Source organism: Ptychodera flava, chromosome 1, assembly GCF_041260155.1.
Source record: "Ptychodera flava strain L36383 chromosome 1, AS_Pfla_20210202, whole genome shotgun sequence".
Classification (NCBI taxonomy): domain Eukaryota; kingdom Metazoa; phylum Hemichordata; class Enteropneusta; family Ptychoderidae; genus Ptychodera; species Ptychodera flava.
Genome location: NC_091928.1, coordinates 21,493,762 through 21,515,835, shown reverse-complemented (window position 1 = coordinate 21,515,835; position 22,074 = coordinate 21,493,762). Strand labels below are relative to the sequence as shown.

Here is a 22,074-nt window from a genome sequence, read left to right as displayed (position 1 = left end):
ATAGTTTTGAGAGCTAACACAAACAAGAAACATGAATTCTACCTTTGAAAATTTGACTTCTGCAATCAGGTCAGGTGTAGACATGCGCTGTGTGGTGGTCATTATAATGTCCGGTGTGGTTCTGTTATTTGAAGTTTGGTCAGGACCTGAAGAAAATATAATTACGTTGTTATCACCAAACTGACATAATACATAATACGAAGATCTTTAAACTTAAAAATTATTGAAGAATGTCATTAGACTCCTAATTTCATATCTAAGAGAGACTATACGGTTGCACATCGTTGATGTAATCATTGTTTAATTCGTGTCTTGTCCCAGATGTAAAACAATAGTATTTCCCCCTTCTTCTTCCTATGGCAATCAAATACAGAGTATTTGCCTATCCAACTAAAAGTCTATCTTAAATATTCAATGATATATTCGACAAGTGAACAATATTGAAGACTTCAGTTCAATTGGTCCTGGCACGTAATCATGCATCCTTTCTTGATAGGCTGAACGACGGACATTTGGATACCAAGCAAGAAAAAGTATTTTACCAATCGAACTGAAAGTATAGAAAATCATCGGTTTAATAAATGTAGTATGGACTGAGAAGCCAACACATACCTATGAATGTCCAATCGTACTCGTCATTATCTGCATCGCAAATGTATTTAGGATACAAAGATATTTGTTTCGATTTTTGATAACTTGACACTACGCAGGGAAGGTCATACTCTTGTGCAGACAGTCTGTAAACTTACCATACAGAGCTTGGATTCCTGAAATGTCATCTTTCGCCAGAGAAAAATCTGGATCGTATCCTTGATAGGAGGGCGCCATCAGGGCGCCAGGGACGGAAGAGTGTGCAAGACCCAGGCTATGGCCAAACTCATGGGCGGCTAAATAATCTAAATTGATGCCCTCGTAAGAGTTCACTGTAAATGTTTCGTCATCGTCGAAGTGAGCAAGGACGCCACCTACAAAAATAAAAATAAAGAGTGATATGCATGGTTAACTGTTAAATCTTCGTAGGTTTGTGATTTATGGCTCCACAGGATCAGGAAAACATTTAAAGACATTAAATTTCTTCACGTACCTGGTCCGTCAAACTGTACCCCGCTGTTTACACGTGTGGCGAATTCGATCAAAATGTCGGCATCACCTTGGATTACTTCGGTAAACGACAATGGCGTGACGTCAGCCCAGTGCTTAAAAGCCCTCTCAATGGCTGCCTTCTGATCGGCAATGGACAGATCTTTCGTGAAACTCACAAATTTGTAGGTCAGGTCTGTTTTACTCCACTTCATACCTGCAAGTGATAGTCACAAACAGGCGTTCATAGACTTTGGTTTCTTTGACTGAATTACTGCCCAATTACTTCATTCTTTTAACCCTATTGTGTACAATGTAATGAAAACCGTTGGATATCGCTATCATTATGAAACACTATTTAATCTACAGAACATATATTGATTATAGCGGTGAGTTATACCAGTCACCTCTCTACAAATAGTCAAGTAAAATTGGTAAATAAAGGCATAAGTCTGTATTTTGCAATAGGTCAACACTACCAGTGATATGTATGGGTCGAATTGACAGAGCTGCTATCTATGTTACTGAAGGTAGCACACGGAAGGTAGCGCACGGAATACTTTGGTATTATTGGAGCTGCAGTCGCTTTTGAATCTTTGTCCCAAAGTTCCACTTTCGCCATTGTGTGCTCTACATATGGCTCCAAACAATGAAGATTTTGTAAAAGTCGTCATAGTGCTTACGAGAGGTACGAAGAGGAAAGAGGTACAGTGCACCTCAGTTATCAAACTTGCCGTGTTCAACAGATCTTTGGTCACAACGCCTTGCTCACACGACTTGAAATTTTGAATGCTCCACCAAATCTTGCATTATCATGATGATAATTCTATTGTCATTTACAGTTCCATTTTCTGCAGTATAATTCAGGTGTTTTTTCTGTTTTTTTTTTGCTCTGTGCACAAGCAGCTCTTACACAGCGTTTTACAGTATGTTACACAGTATGTGTGTGTACCATGAGAATTTTTAATGTTGGTTGAATTCACAGATGTAAAGATAAGTGGGCAACCAGAATGCTTCCAGGGGAGGCATGGGAATGTAGAACGCTTAACTCCCGTTGATACGCAGAACAAAAAAAATGAAATTTAACTGACACTTTCATGTTCTTTACCTTAAAGAGGCACTCCCACTTGGTAACATTTTTAAAACACATTTTTTTAATGCAAAAGGTCGATATTTGACGTGGCGACTCCGTGCGGATCGCGAGATATCGATAAAAACATGTCATTTCCCGAGCGTATTTTTCACATCCCGAAGTTTTACGATCGTTTCTGGTTATGACCCGTAATCCCCCGAAAGTGTGTTGTTGTGCTGATTGACGATATTCTAAGGAGTCAGAAAACGTTCGAATGACGCAATTAATTTAACTCCTACTGCGATGACTGTATATACATCATTATCAATGCCTTTACCTCTGGTAATTCTTTTTTAAAACTTCTCCTTAGTTTTTGTCGTTTTCATTATTCTCAATCAGTTGTATTAAAGTTTTAAACAATACCACATAGATATCAGTTTTCACGTGTAAAATATTAGTTGCCTCCGATGACTACATTTTGTCGTCTGCAACACAGTTACGCGTGGTTCGATACATAGCGGCCGCCGCGCTTGGTATGCGCGCATACCACGAGGCGGCCGCTATGCATACTATGTATCAACCGCACCTATCTATGCTGGTCACCTATGCGAATTCTGGTGGAATCAGCAAACTTTGTTTTTTTTGCCGAGTCAGTAGGACTAGGCTTTCTGCCATGGGACATGACCGCTCACCGACGCGAGCGTAGACTTGTACTCCATAGCTTAGTTGACAATGGCCCCAGTGCCGAACGTTCTATGTTCGGAAGCTGAATTCAGGTGGGCCACCGAAATTCAAACTTTAACTTTTTTGAGGACATGTTTTTATCGATATCTCGCGATCCGCGCGCAGTCGCCATGTCAAATATCGACCGTTGGCATTAAAAAATGTGTTTTAAAAATGTTACGAAGAGGGAGTGCCTCTTTAAAGTAGTATGTAACTCGAAAGGCTTAACCCTTTGAGCGCAAAAGTCAATTTTTGTCACTTTTATAAAATGTGCCCCAGTCAATTTTTATTTAGATTTTTGTTAACATTTTGGTGAAAAACTGTAGCAAATGAAATGTAATGTCGATTTGATTAAAAATTATCAAAAAAAGTACAGAAAAATCCATAAAAAATGGTAAAATTTTGCACTGAAATTTTGGTGTGAAAAATTACAGCACTCAAAGGGTTACACGTCTGCTCCTACTTTGCCCAAGGAAACTTTGAACCATTCTCTATCATAATCAAGAATAAAACTCAGGGGTCACGATGCAAAGTTTGGTACTATAGAAACGATCTTTGAAGATTTCAAATTCAAAATGACCGTCATCCCCGCTAACTCTATGGCAATAAGTGAAAACTTTATTTACTCTGGGAACTTAAAAGTGAAGTCATGCAAGTGGTAGATCAGAAATGCGATGTAGAAATTTACGATTTCGAATATCTGTCCCCGGGGGCGCAATCTATCCAAAGGTGATATGGGGAAAATTCCTTACCGCTTAGGGCGTATCTTTTCAGTCGGGGCATAAACTTTGTGTTGTAGGTATCGTTCGTATTCGTTCCCATTACCGCTGAACCAATCATATCTTCTACACCACAACGAGGCTTCTCCATCATTTGCATAGTTGCGTTGTTCACGTCGCCGGTCATTTCTAGGTTGGCCATTCTCTGGAAGTTCATCACGGCATCGCGCATTTCGTCATCGCCGTGTGCGCCGCTTGGTTGCAAGTAACCAAACGACATAAGGTAATTCTGTACGGGGATGAAAGAAATATCATTAGCATTTCAGATTATTATAAAAGTATAGATGACTTGTATTGTTAGACAACACATCCTTCACCTCAATGTCAATAACAAGTGCGAAGCGATTCAAGACTGTAGGTATAATATAGCGTTCAGAGTTCGAATCCATTATAACATCACATACTCCCAAATTACAAATTATCTTAAGAAGACACAAATTTGTTCTTTCTACGAGTCCATTGTCAGCCGGTTCGGTGCAAGTATCTCTAACTTTGTCAAGGATATCACAATGGCAAATTTCGATTTCCTCTTTTCATCACGAGGCGTATTACACAGTGTAGCAGTCAGTCGATAGAAGAACAAAGGAGAGATGATCAAAAGCGTGACCATTCAAATGACATTATGGAGCAAAGAATATGTGGTATCCATGGTAACGAAGATGGCGTAGACTGGAAAACATAAATTTTACCTAGTTTTGCTCATCATTTCGTTCAGTCCAATCGTTAAGTCCTAAAATGCTTCTCGAATATCAGTTAGCGGAATTATTTTTGCAGACCAGACCAGAGCTCGAAAGTAAATTAAATATCGTTTTAACCACCATCCCTGCCTACCTCTGAACGATGAGCAAACGTCGCCCTCGTCTTTATTTAAATTTTTAAATCCTTTTTGGTGCGATTTGTCTAAATACATGGCAAGTGACGTCAAGGCAGGAAAACGTATCACGCATTTCTAATATTGAGAAAAGCAAAACAAACAAACCGGCCACCCTATTCCTTTAACAAAAAAATAATAATAATAATAATAATAATAAAAAATTAATTATGACCCAAACGGGATACGAACCCCCCACAATCTTACGACAACATCGCCTAGCTGCTAGGCCTTGCACAAAACCAGTCGGCCACCGTATCCAACCCTAAAGGGTTGGTCACAATAACTGACTTAGATGTTACAATTCTGTGCGCTACCGAGTAACACAGTGTGCGTGGAGCAGACGACACACAGACACAGTACACACACATATAGTAATCGGAAAAGCACGAAGCTTTTTAAAGTTCAAATGAAATACAAGGAATAGGGTGGTTTCAATCGGATTCGAACTCACAACGTACGGCAGCCAGTCACCTATTAAATTCACAGTTAATTCACAGATATTTAATTCACAGTTGAACACCCAGAATTCACTGTGAGCATCTCATAAACCATCATGGCTAACCTCAGCCAAGACAGTCATGATAACTCACCTTCGGGTTCATCGTTGGTCTTGCTTTCATGTCCAGAAAATCAACAACAGAGAAAACCAAAAATATGTACCATGGTCGTATCATGTTCGCCTGCAGGAACATTTCAATATCTCACTGGAGCGAAAAGAAAGACAAAAAGAGGAAGATCTTAATCTTGCACCATAAAGAGAAATATAATGTTTTGTCCCAGCTCTGGATTCTCTGGCAATTAAATAAGTTAGTCCCCGAGTAGTTTACCGGTGACTACTTGAAACTGACTCGATAAAATTTTCTACGCAGTAAGGGACTGGACAGAAATTACAGGCAGTTGGGGGGCCGGTGTTTTTCAAAAGGACGCTGCGCGTAAAATAGTGCCCTCCAAAAGTGCTTGAAAGAAAAAGAGTGACCTCCCCAACAATCATGCAAAAAGTGACTTTCCCCTTGCGTGCCACAGTCCGTATAAATAATATCTTAATTGGCATATAATTTCTCATTTGACCTTTGAAGAATACCTTTTAATCTTTACAAATAATTACATGGGTGAAAGTCCAATATGATATTTGTTGTTTGTATCTGCTCCGCTCTCACACACCCTACTCTCATCACGTACATTTACATCAATCATCAATTGTCGAACAATTATAAAGCACAGATTTAGATAGTTTTGTATCGAAAAAATCATCACAGCTTCCTTATAGATTACAATGTATGTGAAATTCCAAAATCAAATTTCTTGCACACACATGTACTTGTAGCCTCCCAATCAGGTACATCAATATCAATTATCAAGTGTCTATAAGTACACTAGTTTTGTATTTGAAAAAATGTTCAGTTTCCTCACATTCTCCAATGTATAGTGAATCAACATTTCTGTGAAATTCCAAAATCAACTTGCTTGTACACACATGCACTTGTAACCACCTTAGTTTAATCAAGTAAATATATATTAATAAAGCGTCTATAAATACACAGATTTAGCTAGTTTTGTATTAGAAAAAAATTATTCATAGTTTCTTCACAGACTACAATGTATTGTGAATCAACGTTTCAGTGAAATTCCAAAATTAAAGTTCTTGAACACAGAAGCATTGTAACAGTGCCAGTCCAATCAAAAACATTAATATCAATTATCAAGTGTCTATTAATACAGAGATTTAGCTAGTTTTGTATTGGAAAAAAATTGTTCATAATTTCCTTATCAATTAATCAGCATTTCTGTGAATTGCACAAACATGCATTGATTGATTGAATTGATTGAATTTATTTGGCAATTAAGATAAAATATATAAAATGTACATTTCACATTACTGCCGAGGATAACACAAAGAAAGCAATTGATGCTTATTTCCATTGTGGTCCTCGATGTTAAAAAATACAAAATGACGGATTTGATTTTGACAAGACGGCAATTGTTCTGCTTGATGTATTGGAATACATGGGGAAAATGTCATGACAATTATGTTTTAAAAAGTGTAGCTAGATATATATCATTCATTAAAATCAGAGAAACATCTTGACATTAAGTGGTCTTTTACTCCTTTTTGAATACACTGATTGACTCACATTGTCTTAGTGACAAAGTAAACTATTCCAAATTACGGAACCTGTATAATTAAAGGAATTTATGCCACAACCTTTTACCCTTGGAATCTTGAAAGATGCAACACTATTTCTTGTATTGTAACAGCTTATGTATCTTTGTACTTGATTTCTCATGTAATCGGGAGCATGGTCATTGAAGATATTATGCATATGATTAAGTTTAAGTTGGTTTACTCTCTGTTCAACAGGCAACATACCTACTTGACGGAATTCGCCCGGCCCAATGTGAGCTCTAGGCGGGACATTCAACAGAAATCTGATAACTTTATTTGAGCCACTTGTAGCCGTGATTTAGATCGTTTTGTAAGTCCAGAGTACCATGCAGAACAAGCATAATCGAAGTGACATTGAATCAGCGCCGAGACAAGGAGCTTCTTTATATCAAGCTTAAAATCCCTTGCATTTCTGTAAAGAAATTTCACTTTTTTAGAACATTTACTGACAATATCATTTACGATGGAATCACCCGACAGCGACTGATCTAATTTTACTCCTAAAATGCAACTTGCCGCTTTGACTCAATGTCAGTTCCACAACACTTGACCTGTAGTTCGTTTGAATTTTTCAACTTTCTTTTTGTTCCAAATAGAATTGACTCGGTTTTACCGAGATGCAAAGACAGCTTGTTGTCAACCAACCATTCCTGAATTGTCTCCATTTCAATACTCAACGCCTCCTGTATTTCATTTATGTCTTTGCCAGATACAAACAAAGCCGAATCATCGGCGTACAATAGAATCTTACACTTAACAGCTGCTGGCATATCATTTACATAAATTAAAAATAAAAGCGGTCCCAGTATTGACCCTTGTGGCACACCACATGAAATACACTTTTCAGATGAGATGATGCCATTTACGTCTACCACTTGCTTGCGATCAGTTAAATAGGACTTAAACCAACTTACTGTGACACTGTCAAGACCCACTGCTCTGAGTTTATGTAATAAAACGTCATGATTTACAGTATCAAATGCTTTCTGTAGGTCAAGCATAACCATACCTGTATAATCGCCCTGATCACACTCACGCTTGATAACATCATAGAGATGAATCAAACAGGTGTCAGTTGAATAATTGGGACGAAATCCAGACTGCAGCTCATACAGCAAATTGTGTTCAACAAGGTAATCATTTAACTGATCAAAAACAAGCCGTTCCATGACCTTAGACATAATGTTAAGTACAGATACTGGTCTATAATTACCAACTTCAGTTTTACAATTTTTCTTAAACAGAGGAACTACTCTAGCCACTTTAAGGTCATGGGGAAAACTACCCTTAGATAAAGATAAATTAACAATATGACAAATTGGACTTGCAATGACACTGGCACCATCTTTTAAAAATTTGGCAGGGAGATTATCTAATCCTGTAGCCTTATTCACACTTATACTAGCCAGAGTTTTATACACTTTATCATGAGACACATTTGTAAAGCCGAAAGAATCGGTAGACACATTCATTTTTTGATAGAAGTCAGATATAAACCCCACACCAAACCTGCCCGTACCAACAGGTAATTTTTCTACGAGCTTTGAGGCAATGGTTGTAAAGAATACATTAAAGTGATTTGCTAGTTTTGTTTTATCAAAGCAAAGAGTGTTATCAATCGTAAGACCTATGTTGGAAGATTTTGTCTTGCATTTTGATGACGAGCCGAGACTTTTTAAAGCCTCCCACAACTTTTTTGGTTTATGTTTGTTATTATTTACCACATTTATATAGTGGTCAGATTTGGCCTTTTTCTTTTGGTAATTAACTTTATTACGATACTCCAGATACTTTCATAATCATTTTGACTTTGTGATTTCCTAAACGCTGACAGAAATTTATCCCTACTCCTGATCAGACTGAGTATCTCACTTGTCATCCATGGTTGTGTTCTTTGTTTATACGGATTTCTTTGATAGGTGCTACAGAGTCGATGACAGACATGAATTTAGATTTAAAACTTGACCATGACTGGTCTACATCAGAACAAGTTGTTACATCCGACCAGTTTACATCCTCAAGTTTCTTAACAAATTCTTCCTCACTGTACTGCTTTAAAGATCGAATACGTACAAAACTATGCTTATTATTTCGAGATCTGAAAATTTTACGTGCACTTGTAATGACCCTAGTTTAATCAAGTACATTAATATTAATAATCAAGTATCTATAATTACACAGATTAAAATAGTTTTGTATTGGAAAAAATATTTGAGGTTTCCCCATAGACTTCAATGTATAGCGAATCAATGTTTATGTTTTGGTGAAACTCCAAAATCAAACTGCCAGCAAACACATGCACTTGTAACCAATCTAGTCTAATCAAGTACTACATAAATATCAGTTATCAAGTGTCTATAAAAACACAGATTTAGCTATAGGCCGTGGGCTAGAGGGGGTCTACGTGCACCCCCACAGGATAACAAACCTGTATTTTTCAGAAGCCTTGGGATCCCTAGAATACGAAATGGAATTTTAACAGAAAAAATATAGGGATGGAATAGCTGTTATGGTCATGTTTTGAAGGGTATCGCAAAATCACGATTTTGCAACCCAATTGCATTTTCGTCAAATCTGTCTTCTTGTAAGTCATCTGCTGAGCTTATTTTTTAACATAACCTCACTTGTTTGGTATCATTAGAAAGGCAATTTATTCTTCTTTATGATGATATATTGCAACATGCAATATATTCTACAGTTTTTGTGAAATATGACCAAAATTTACCCCATACCCGAAAGTTTAACATTGCAAATTACAGTAAATCTCAAATTCTACCAATTTTTTAGGTAGGCATAATAAAAAATGCAATGCTTTGTACGAAATTGGTTTTATTTGGTACAAAGACATGTCAGATATAAGAAATAGACTTTTAACAGAAAAAATATTGGGTCTCTACAGCTGTAACAGTCATATTTTGAAGGGTACCGCAATATCACAGTGTTGCAGATTTGCATGCATTTTTGTCAAAGCTGTCTTCCTATCAGTCATCTGCTGAGCTTGTTTTTGAATATAATCTAACTTGTTAGGTATCATTAGAAAGATAATTTACTAGTTCTCAAAATGACATATTGTAACATGCACTATCTTGTATAGTATTTATGAAATATGACCAAAACGTACCCCATACCCCAAAGTTTACTTTGACAATTGCAGTCATAGCTAAAATCAAATTCTAACAATTTTTTAGCAAGACACAAAAAATCTGCCCATTTTTGCTATTTAATCTGTTTTATTTGGTACAAGGATATGTCAGAAATATGAAATAGACTTTTAACAGAAAAAATATTTTGACTCTACAGCTGTAACAGTCATATTTTGAAGGGTACCGCAATATCACAGTGTTGCAGATTTGCATGCATTTTTGTTAAACCTGTCTTCCTATAAGTCATCTGCTGAGCTTGTTTTTCAACATAACTACACTTGTTAGGTATCATTAGTAAGATAATTTACTAGTCTTTAAAATGACATATTGCTACATGCACTATCTTGTACAGTATTCATGAAATATGACCAAAACTTACCCCATACCCCAAAGTTTACATTGACAATTGCAGTCATAGCTAAAATCCAATTCTACCAATTGTTTAGCTAGACACAAACAATCTGGCCATTTTTGCTATTAAATCTGTATTATTTTATACAGGAATATGTCAGAAATATGAAATAGACTTTTAACAGAAAAAATATTGGAATTCTGTAGTTGTAACAGTCAGATTTTGAAAGGTATGGCAAAATCTCCGTATTCCTGACTTGCATGCATTTTTGTTGAAACTCTTTTCTTATAAGTCATCTGTTGAGGTTTTTATTGAATATAATGTAAGTAGTTAGGTACCATTGAGAAGATAATTTACAAGTCTTTAAAATGACATATTGTAACATGCACTATCTTGTATAGTTTGTATGAAATATGACCAAAACTTACCCCATACCCCAAAGTTTACAACTAAAATTTCAGTCATAGCTAAAATCAAATTCTACCAATTTTTTTACGCAGACATAAAAAAATTGGGCAATGTTTTGTATTAAATCTGTTTTATTTGGTACGGGGACATGTTAAGAATATGAAATAGACTTTAAAAAGAAAAAATAGGGGGATTCTATAGCAGTAACAGTCATATTTTTAAGGGTACAGCAAACTCTCAGTATTACTGACCCGCATGCGTTTTTGTTAAATCTGTCTTCCTAGAAGTCGTCTGCTGAGCTTGTTATTGATTATAACCTGGCTTGATTGGTATCATTAAAAAGGTAATTAAGTAGTGTTTTAAATGACATATTGTAATATGCAATATCTTCTATAGTTTTCATGAAATATGACAAAAACTTTCTCCATACCCCAAAGTGTCTATCCAAAGATACTGTCATAGCTAACGTCAAATTCTACTGAGTTTTTACCTACACACAATAAAAACAGCAATGTTTTGTATTAAATCTGTTTTACTTGGTACTGAAACATGTTAGAAATATAAAATAATATTTTAACAGAAAAAATATTGGGATGTTATAGCTGTAACAGTCATTTTTTGAAGTATACTACAAAATCACAATATTGTTGACTCGCATGAGTTTTTGTTAAACCTGTCTTCTTGTAAGTTGTCTGCTGAGCTTGTTTTTGAATACAACATGGTATGTTAGGTATCATTAAAAAGGTAATTTACTCGCCTTTAAAATGAAATATAGTAACATGCAATATCTTGTATAATTTTCATGACATATGACCAAAACTTACCCCATACCCCATGGTTTATATAGAAAGTACTGTCATAGCTAACGTGATCAAATTCCGCAACTTTTTAGCTAGACATGATAAAAAGGGCACTGTTTTGGTATTAAATCTGTTGTATTTGGTACTGGGTTATGACAGAAATGTGAAATAGACTTTTAACAACAAAAATATTTGGAGGGTAAAGCAAAATTGCAGTACCGCAGACTGGCACCTTTTTTGTTAAATTATTCTTCTTGTAAGTCATCTGCCGAGCTTATTTTGTAACATAACCTGACTTGTGGGGTATCATTAGTAGGGCAATTTATTCGTCTTCAAGATGACGTATTGTTATATGCAATGGCCTACATAGTTTTCCTGAAATATGGTCAAACTTTACCCCATACCCCAAAAGTTCAAATCGCAAAATATCTTAAATTCTACCATTTTTTGGTACACATAATACAAAAGGCAATTCTTGTATGAAATCTGATTTGTTTGTTACAAAAGTATGTCACAAGTATGGAATAAACTTTTAACGGGAAGGTGATACTATTTAGTAGCCATTTGGATCAAATCTGCAACACTGTGATATTGCGGTACCCTTCAAAATATGACTGTTACAGTTGTAGAGACCAAATATTTTTTCTGTTAAAAGTCTATTTCATATTTCTGACATGTCCCTGTACCACATAAAACAGATTTAATGGCAAAAATGGGCAGATTTTTTGTGTCTAGCTAAAAAATTGTTAGAATTTGATTTTAGCTATGACTGCAATTGTCAATGTAAACTTTGGGGTATGGGGTAAGTTTTGGTGACATTTCATGAATACTATACAAGATAGTGCATGTTACAATATGTCATTTTAAAGACTAGTAAATTATCTTACTAATGATACCTAACAAGTTAGATTATATTCAAAAACAAGCTCAGCAGATGACTGATAGGAAGACAGCTTTAACAAATATGCATGCAAATCTGCAACACTGTGATATTGCAGTACCCTTCAAAATATGACAGTTACGTACAGCTGTAGAGACCCAATATTTTTTCTGTTAAAAGTCTATCTCATATTTCTGACATGTCCCTGTACCAAATAAAACCAATTTCATACAAAGCATTGCATTTTTTATTATGTCTAGCTAAAAAATTGGTAGAATTTGAGATTTACTGTAATTTGCAATGTTAAACTTTCGGGTATGGGGTAAATTTTGGTCATATTTCACAAAAACTGTAGAATATATTGCATGTTGCAATATATCATCATAAAGAAGAATAAATTGCCTTTCTAATGATACCAAACAAGTGAGGTTATGTTAAAAAATAAGCTCAGCAGATGACTTACAAGAAGACAGATTTGACGAAAATGCAATTGGGTTGCAAAATCGTGATTTTGCGGTACCCTTCAAAACATGACCATAACAGCTATTCCATCCCTATATTTTTTCTGTTAAAATTCCATTTCGTATTCTAGGGATCCCAAGGCTTCTGAAAAATACAGGTTTGTTATCCTGTGGGGGGGGGTGCACGTAGACCCCCTCTAGCCCAAGGACTACTAGTTTTGTATTGGAAAAAGGCTCATAGTTTTCTCATAGAGAATCAACACTTTGGTGAAATTCGGAAATCAAATTGCCTGCACAAACATGCACTTGTAACCACCCTTGTTAAATCAAGTAAATTAACATTAATAATCAAGTATCTAGTACATAGTACTAGACATATCTAGTACATAGATTTAAATAGATTTGTATTGGAAACAAGGTAATTGTAGGTTCCTCATAGACTACAATGTATAGTGAATAAATGTTTATGTTTCAGTGAAATTCCAAAATCAAACTGCATGCAAACACATGCACTTGTAATCAATCTAGTCTAATCAAGTACATTGATATCAATTATCAAGCGTCTTAATATACATAGATTTAGCTACTTTTAAATTGGAAAAAAATGTTCATAGTTTCCTTGTAGACTACAACATGTAATGAATCAACGTTTATATTTCGGTGAAATTCCCAATCAAATTTCTTGCAAACACATGCACTTGTTATCACCCTAGTCTAATCAAGTACATAAATAATTATGTGTTTCTTTAAATGCATAGATTTAGCTAGTTTTATATACGAAAAAAATGTTCATAACTTCCTCAAAGACTACAATGTATAGTGAATCAACTTTCAGTGAAAATTCCAAAATCAAATTTGTACATATGCGATTTTAACCATTATATAGCTCAGCCCTTGGTGTCGCGCCAGGGGTTATTAGATCTTGTTAAACGAGCTTTCCTGCATAAAAATGGCAGTAGACGGTACCAATACATTACCATCAAAAATAGGTCAGGTTATTTCAGTAACAACATGGATGCCCAGCACAAATACACAGATGAAAAAATTATTAAAATGCTTAATTTCTTAATCGACAACATATTTGTTAAGTTTGGCGGTATGACATTTCAACAATCTATCGGCATACCAATGGGTACAAATTGTGCACCCCTTCTTGCAGACTTATTTCTGTATTCATATGAAGCAGAGTTCCTACAATCTCGTCACAAAGCCGGGTCTAAAAAACTTGCAAAACGTTTTAACAACACGCACAGATATATTGATGATCTGATTAGTCTAGACGATCCAGACATATCAAATTACTTAAATCATATTTACTCTGATGACTTGGAAATCAAAGAAACAACAGAGGGTAGGAACTCTGCTTCATATCTTGATCTGTTCCTACAAGTGGGTACTAATAGGCTACACACTAAGCTGTATGACAAAAGGGATAATTTCGATTTTGAAATCATAAATTATCCCCACATGTCAAGTAATATTCCATCTGCGCCTGCTTATGGTGCGTACGTGTCTCAACTTCTCAGGTATTGTAGGGCTTGTGATTCCTACGCTGATTTTCAACTGAGACACAGCTCATTGGTATCAAAATTACTGAGACAAGGATACACAACAAAAAGACTCGTTAGGACTTTCAAAAAAGTCCTACTGTCGATATGACGACATTGTGGCCAAATATGAAACCTCGGTCACTCAAATGATTAACGACAGCATTCCCGGCTTTGACTTATTACAGTGATTCATATCCTGTATCTTTTCATACAATATTTAGACAATTTTGGGACAATCCTGACGGGTGTAGCATGCTAGCAGGGTACGCTTACCCGTTCCGGACACCTGGTACCACCACTAACTATCAGTGGTTCAGGATGGTCCTACTTAAATTTGTAAATCACAAATTTCCCATTGACCTGGTAATGTATTACCTTGAATGGAAATGATTATTGGACCAGTTTAATGTCATATTACCACAGTGAGTCTCGCTCAAGGGTCTGTGATCACTGCATACAAACACAATAGTGCCTACATAGCCTCACCGCCGCTATCTTTAGTCGCGTGACTTTATGCATTGATCATCCCTTCCTTGTTGTTATAGCTGGTGCAGTAAAACATATAGCGGCAGTTTGACCTCTGTTAGATTATCATGCAGAGGTTGCGAAGCACTCATTGGTTGAACATTCTGTGATGTCAGCCCATATAATTTATGCTAATAAGTCAACGCCTGTGTCTTTTTTGGTCATTTGAGGGATCGTGTGGCTCAGTCCCCAGGAGGTCGCCTGTCTTCTAAAATTCTGATCTGCGCCTAGGCACACCATAGGCATATGTAGATAAGCAAGACAAGTACTTTTCTTTTCTTGCGTATCAAGAAATTGTCTGATAAAAATGCTGCTCTTTTATCAGTATTTTAAACGAAGTCCTTGAACTTGTTCGGGCACATGGCAGTCCAGTATTAAAGTATTAGTTCAAATGATACAATTCGATCGGGGACTTTCTACTTCATGGGATTTGACCAGGCTCAGTAGAAAAATATCGTTGAACCAGATTTAAGAGGGATACCAGTGCGTCGGAAGAGGTATTTGCCGTTTCAGTCACCACATTGTATTGAATTAAATTCGTGCGAACTCTGTTTCCGATATGTAAAGCAAGATTCATTTATAGACTCAAAGAATCAGCTCTGATAGATGCGTTCCGTAATATTTTTCCTGCTCTGACGCAATCTTTTTTTCAGACACTGCTGATTGCCATTATTGACCATGGGTTTCCTTTCGTGATTTTTTCTCGATATGGTGAACTGTATTTTGATGTGACGCAAAGGATATGGTTTCGATGATGGGCGTTCGATAAGTCAAGTTGAATTAGAGTTATATATAGACAAGTTCTCACAGTTGTAGCTGTGCAAGTACGGTTTGTGAAAATACATTCAAAACAAACAGATGCGATACTCTACGGAATCCATATACCGGTTTGCATGTTCTATGCTGAAAATCACTGCATAATATTGTTTGTTTGTACAAAACAGTGCGGAGCAAACGTCCCAGGGCCAATAGTCATGTATAGTCACACTACCCCAGACGAGCTCCAAACGCATGTGAGAACATCAAACTTCATTAAAAGACAACATTGTAAACGCAAAACCATTCCTTTCGGATAATAAACTTTTTTCACACCATTGAACTGAACATTTTCACTGACAATGGTTTGAGTAACAGCAATGTCTGTGCTATTTCCTACTGATGGAATTAGTTAATATGCTGATACAAATTTCAATTGTTATTAGGCGTTGGGTCCAAATGCGTGCTAATTAGTACCATTCAGTATTTCAGGGACACCATCAGAAATAAATTAGTGATTTGTCACCATGATTTCACAACGCTGAGCGTAAACTGCAATTTTTTGAGATATGGCCAGGAAAATAATAAAGATGACGGCATTTTTGGTTCATTAAAACACTTTTGATCGTAATATGGATGTACTTTACCTTCATTATTGTATCTTCCTTTATATATCGTCAACACTTTTTCTTCATTTTGAGAGAATGTTGGTGAAAATTACTAAAGAAATTCTACAAAAACTGCATTAGTTGACAAAAATGTCTCTTTATTGGGTTGCTCCAAGGGCAGTGGGGTAGAGTAACCTTGGTTTTATGCATGCACGGCGTCTGCTTGTCTGTGAGACACCCAGCAGTCTTTTGATAAATAGACTGCAAGATGATCTGCCAAACTTCATGCACATAGCGATTCTGTGTCGGCTAGTCATTTGGCCATACACCGATATACCCAGTGGTTTCCCTATGTATGCAGGGACTTTGGTGTTCCAAGTTATATTGATGCTCCCAATAAAAACATATCAAACATTTCGATTATGTGTTCCATCAGATATCTGTCACCGTTTGGGGATCTGTGGAAAGGCTATTATTGCACCAATTCTTTTCTCAGAGTTAATGTCAAGTTTCAAATGTTAGAATCAAGATATTTAGTTAACATTTTCAGGATAACTCCCTTAGTTAATATTTTCTCCAAAGAATATAAAAATTGTATATTTGCAGCCATGATTTTGAAATATGACACCAGTAAATATTAAAATTTAATTTTTCATATTTTTTTTAAATATTTGAATTTAATAATAATTGGATAGTACTTAATATTACCAAATTAGTTATAAATATATTGACACTATTAATTGTAAGATGTACGACAGGATTTGTAAATAAAATTTGTTTTTATGATTTTACATGGGTTTATAAATCAAAAAATTATTAAAAAATTATTTCAAATTTCAAAATGTCATTTTTCAAAAAGTACTTCAAATACAGGAAAATTGTGCCAAAGAAATCTTGTCTGTAACCTTGTAAATAGCCTGTAAAAATTCCATGTCCATATCTCATTTCATAGGTTGGATTAAATTGGCATAAAATTATGTAGGAAAACTGTTATTCTGTCAAAAATGTTGAAATCAAGCCATATTTGCACCTATCTTTTGAAGTCACAGAGCAGTCTTTTAGGTTAATCTCACTTTTGACACCTCTTTGACTCTCAAAGAATCTAAAAATGCATTTACAATAGCAGTCACTCACTCTGAATGCAAGCACCGCCTTGTCAAACTTTCCTGAAAAACAGCTAAAAATGACTTTCCCTTTTTAAACATTTATTAAAAGCTAGGGGACCTCTACCATAGTTAATACACTAAGGACTCCCCAACTTCGATTATTTGGTCAGTTTTTCAGAAGTTTCAACAGACTATAACTCTGCAATGCCTATGACCCCAAATGTCTAGTTTTTTTTCTTCCACAGAGAATGTTGACTACTTTTATATTTTAATAGTTTTATTGAAGTTTATAACTGACGCTCTAGCCTTTCCAACCACCTTAACGAAGAGTGAAGATATGCCGAATGACTTTGCCTTCGATGAAGCAAATTTTCGCAATTAATATCGTACACTTTGCTTTTCCCTAACCCGTCAGTTGAATCACATTAAATGAAAGCATATAATTAAGCCAAGGTGGGGAGTGATTTCAGATATTTTACATTTTACGTATATCATGCTTTGGCCCCAGTAACAATATTTGCGAGGTCCGGATATTTCCTCTCACATATTCAGCAATGTACAACATATGGTGTACTAGATGGAGAATTTAAGACACAATTCAATGACTTTTTACTCACCTATAAAGGACTCTAGGACATCAGACAACGGTAAACAAGGTTAAGTTCACGGTTCGCGTACACACTGACAGTCAAGGGCAGGACGGTAGCTTTTATGTGCTGCCAATCCATGAAGTAGAATACCAGCGCCTATCCTGAGCACTTATCGTCATTGTACGCCCCTTCTAATCTGCTATGAACAATGATTTATGGACAAAGTCCAAATGACGTTAGGGTTCTCAGAATTTCTACGGAAGAAGCCATTGAAGGATTTTGTAAACGTGCGTTGATGTGTTATATAACACGGTTGTTGACCTAGCCTGGTGTGGAACGGGTTTGAGTCGACGCAGTATCGAGTACCCATGCACGTCTCTCTATCTACATGATGTCAAAGTACTTTCTTAGAAACAATAAACGCAAAATTATGTGTATATCATCTAATATTACATCCACTACGGAGGTTTTTACCCCCATGGTCTGGATGAAGCTCACTGTCAGCACACACTATGTGCTTTATTGTTTACAAGATTTAAAATCAGTGAATATAAATTGATAACAATTGCTGACGTAATTTATCCATATAGATAGTATTCATGAAAACCACAATGAAAGCTAGTTATAAATATATTGACACTATTAATTGTAAGATGTACGACAGGATTTGTAAATAAAATTTGTTTTTATGATTTTACATGGGTTTATAAATCAAAAAATTATTAAAAAATTATTTCAAATTTCAAAATGTCATTTTTCAAAAAGTACTTCAAATACAGGAAAATTGTGCCAAAGAAATCTTGTCTGTAACCTTGTAAATAGCCTGTAAAAATTCCATGTCCATATCTCATTTCATAGGTTGGATTAAATTGGCATAAAATTATGTAGGAAAACTGTTATTCTGTCAAAAATGTTGAAATCAAGCCATATTTGCACCTATCTTTGAAGTCACAGAGCAGTCTTTTAGGTTAATCTCACTTTTGACACCTCTTTGACTCTCAAAGAATCTAAAAATGCATTTACAATAGCAGTCACTCACTCTGAATGCAAGCACCGCCTTGTCAAACTTTCCTGAAAAACAGCTAAAAATGACTTTCCCTTTTTAAACATTTATTAAAAGCTAGGGGACCTCTACCATAGTTAATACACTAAGGACTCCCCAACTTCGATTATTTGGTCAGTTTTTCAGAAGTTTCAACAGACTATAACTCTGCAATGCCTATGACCCCAAATGTCTAGTTTTTTTTCTTCCACAGAGAATGTTGACTACTTTTATATTTTAATAGTTTTATTGAAGTTTATAACTGACGCTCTAGCCTTTCCAACCACCTTAACGAAGAGTGAAGATATGCCGAATGACTTTGCCTTCGATGAAGCAAATTTTCGCAATTAATATCGTACACTTTGCTTTTCCCTAACCCGTCAGTTGAATCACATTAAATGAAAGCATATAATTAAGCCAAGGTGGGGAGTGATTTCAGATATTTTACATTTTACGTATATCATGCTTTGGCCCAGTAACAATATTGCGAGGTCCGGATATTCCTCTCACATATTCAGCAATGTACAACATTGGTGTACTAGATGGAGAATTTAAGACACAATTCAATGACTTTTTACTCACCTATAAAGGACTCTAGGACATCAGACAACGGTAAACAAGGTTAAGTTCACGGTTCGCGTACACACTGACAGTCAAGGGCAGGACGGTAGCTTTTATGTGCTGCCAATCCATGAAGTAGAATACCAGCGCCTATCCTGAGCACTTATCGTCATTGTACGCCCCTTCTAATCTGCTATGAACAATGATTTATGGACAAAGTCCAAATGACGTTAGGGTTCTCAGAATTTCTACGGAAGAAGCCATTGAAGGATTTTGTAAACGTGCGTTGATGTGTTATATAACACGGTTGTTGACCTAGCCTGGTGTGGAACGGGTTTGAGCACAGGGTGTTGTCTAAATGTCCGTCCCCAGAGGTGGGTAGGTGTTTCGTTGTATTGCTAATAAAGATATATTCTACCAACCTTTGGTGTTTTGGTCTTAAACTTAGCACTGCCCTTGACAATTTTGCGTTAACGTTTTATCAACATGCTGTATCTATTATCTGATGAGTTTGAGTGCCTAATTGGCCAAAGTAAGCAAGGGTAAATTACTAAGCTGTGGACGCTGTCACCAGATTATCACCGGATTAAATTTGACAAAGTCAACAACGAACGCGCCAGTAAGGTATAACTGAAGACAGTAAGGTATAACTGAAGACAGTTATACCTTACTGGCGCGTTCGTTGTTGACTTTGTCAAATTTAATCCGGTGATAATCTGGTGACAGCGTCCACAGCTTAGTAATTTACCCTTGCTTACTTTGGCCAATTAGGCACTCAAACTCATCAGATAATAGATACAGCATGTTGATAAAACGTTAACGCAAGATTGTCAAGGGCAGTGCTAAGTTTAAGACCAAAACACCAAAGGTTGGTAGAATATATCTTTATTAGCAATACAACGAAACACCTACCCACCCCTGGGAACGGACATTTAGACAACACCCTGTGGTTTGAGTCGACGCAGTATCGAGTACCCATGCACGTCTCTCTATCTACATGATGTCAAAGTACTTTCTTAGAAACAATAAACGCAAAATTATGTGTATATCATCTAATATTACATCCACTACGGAGGTTTTTACCCCCATGGTCTGGATGAAGCTCACTGTCAGCACACACTATGTGCTTTATTGTTTACAAGATTTAAAATCAGTGAATATAAATTGATAACAATTGCTGACGTAATTTATCCATATAGATAGTATTCATGAAAACCACAATGAAAGCTTTCGCAAATTTACACGTGATCTAAACCATCGGTGTTGCATACTATCACGATTTTATCGACTTTGCCCAAGCGTTTTCCGGAATTGGTTTTATTTTCGTCTCTAGTGACTGGAAACTGAAATGTTTACAAAATACTCAGACTCCTTTCTCATCATGGTGACTTGCCAAATATGGGATCGTGTTCCGCCAACCTTACTCATGCTGATCAGATCCACATATAGCCGTTCGGACGCAAAAGAGGATGAATGCACCAAGTTGGACAGAGAAACAGTTGTTTTGCACTCTAAACGAGACAGTCTTAAACTTTTGATAATTCCGGGGATAATTTACACCCCGCCCGCACTGTTTTGTTTGTATGCCAATTACGAGCTGAAAGTTGCTCTCACGTGGGTGGTATGAATGTGACTTCATTGAAAGTTTACTAAAAGTATTGAACACTAACTCAGCTGTGAAATTTCCTGGCCAATACCGCGACGCGTGAGTGAGAATTCTACAGCGTGTGGAGGGATTGCAGTCAGAAAAATTGTAACAACTTAGCTCGGCCATTGAACCACTTTTTGGAGAGTAGGGATTTGATTTGGTCGAGCGGTTCTGTCTGTGGCTTCTCCGCTAGGTGACTGGCTGCCGTATGTTGTGATTTCGAACCCGATCGAAAATTTACCGTATTTTCTACCCTGGGTTGATAGCTCTGCTGGTGGACAGAATTATCCCCGAGGCTGTCTTTGATGTAATCATTGTTTCGATAAAGTTTGTGTGTGATAGTGAGAGCATACAAAAAACCATTAAAGCAAGTTATCATTTCTCATTGTTTACCAAAAGAAAATAATGAAACTGTTTGATGGTCTAGTATACAGATAAAACCCGGCATAGAACCGACGACTAGCAAAACTATATGTTGCAATATAAAGATTTAGTGACTAATACTTATATTTGAAAGTTCACTGAGTATGACAGTTTTGATGAAATAGTCATATTCGTTGTTCATACAACCTTTCATAATTAGAAGATGTCTTTTTGAATGATTTGAGACGTTTTGATCAGCCTATCAAAGAAAACAAGGTGAGCATGATAACACTCATAACAACAAGGAAACGAAATCAATTAAAATTTAATCAATTAAAATCTTTCAAGGATTCATTAATTTTGCTCTTGTTTGACTTAAGAGCACGTCATCTACCTGGAGGTAATTTGTATGAATAACAAGACAGCGGGAGAATCAGATTCGTGGCGATTAAGCTTTCTGGATACCGCACAATCTCTATATCCTCTCGAGGACAAAACTGATAATATGTCATCTTCACTGTTTCTGTCATGGGAAACATGGGGTAGCCAAACCTACATATAGGTCTAGCGTATAAATGTTATTTGTTCC

The 22,074-nt window shown here is 36.2% G+C and overlaps 1 protein-coding gene across 1 annotated transcript; it reads right to left on the bottom strand.

The window, feature by feature from the left end:
* Positions 1–449: 449 nt before the first annotated feature.
* Positions 450–19,765, bottom strand: LOC139143495 (matrilysin-like). The gene is made up of 7 exons (XM_070713881.1): positions 19,496–19,765; positions 17,899–18,070; positions 5,119–5,232; positions 3,628–3,883; positions 1,085–1,297; positions 750–965; positions 450–550 (listed from the first exon to the last, which is right to left on the bottom strand). The coding sequence occupies exons 3-7, from the start codon at positions 5,218–5,220 to the stop codon at positions 450–452; spliced, it is 888 nt and encodes a 295-aa protein (XP_070569982.1). The 5' UTR covers positions 5,221–5,232; positions 17,899–18,070; positions 19,496–19,765.
* Positions 19,766–22,074: the final 2,309 nt, after the last annotated feature.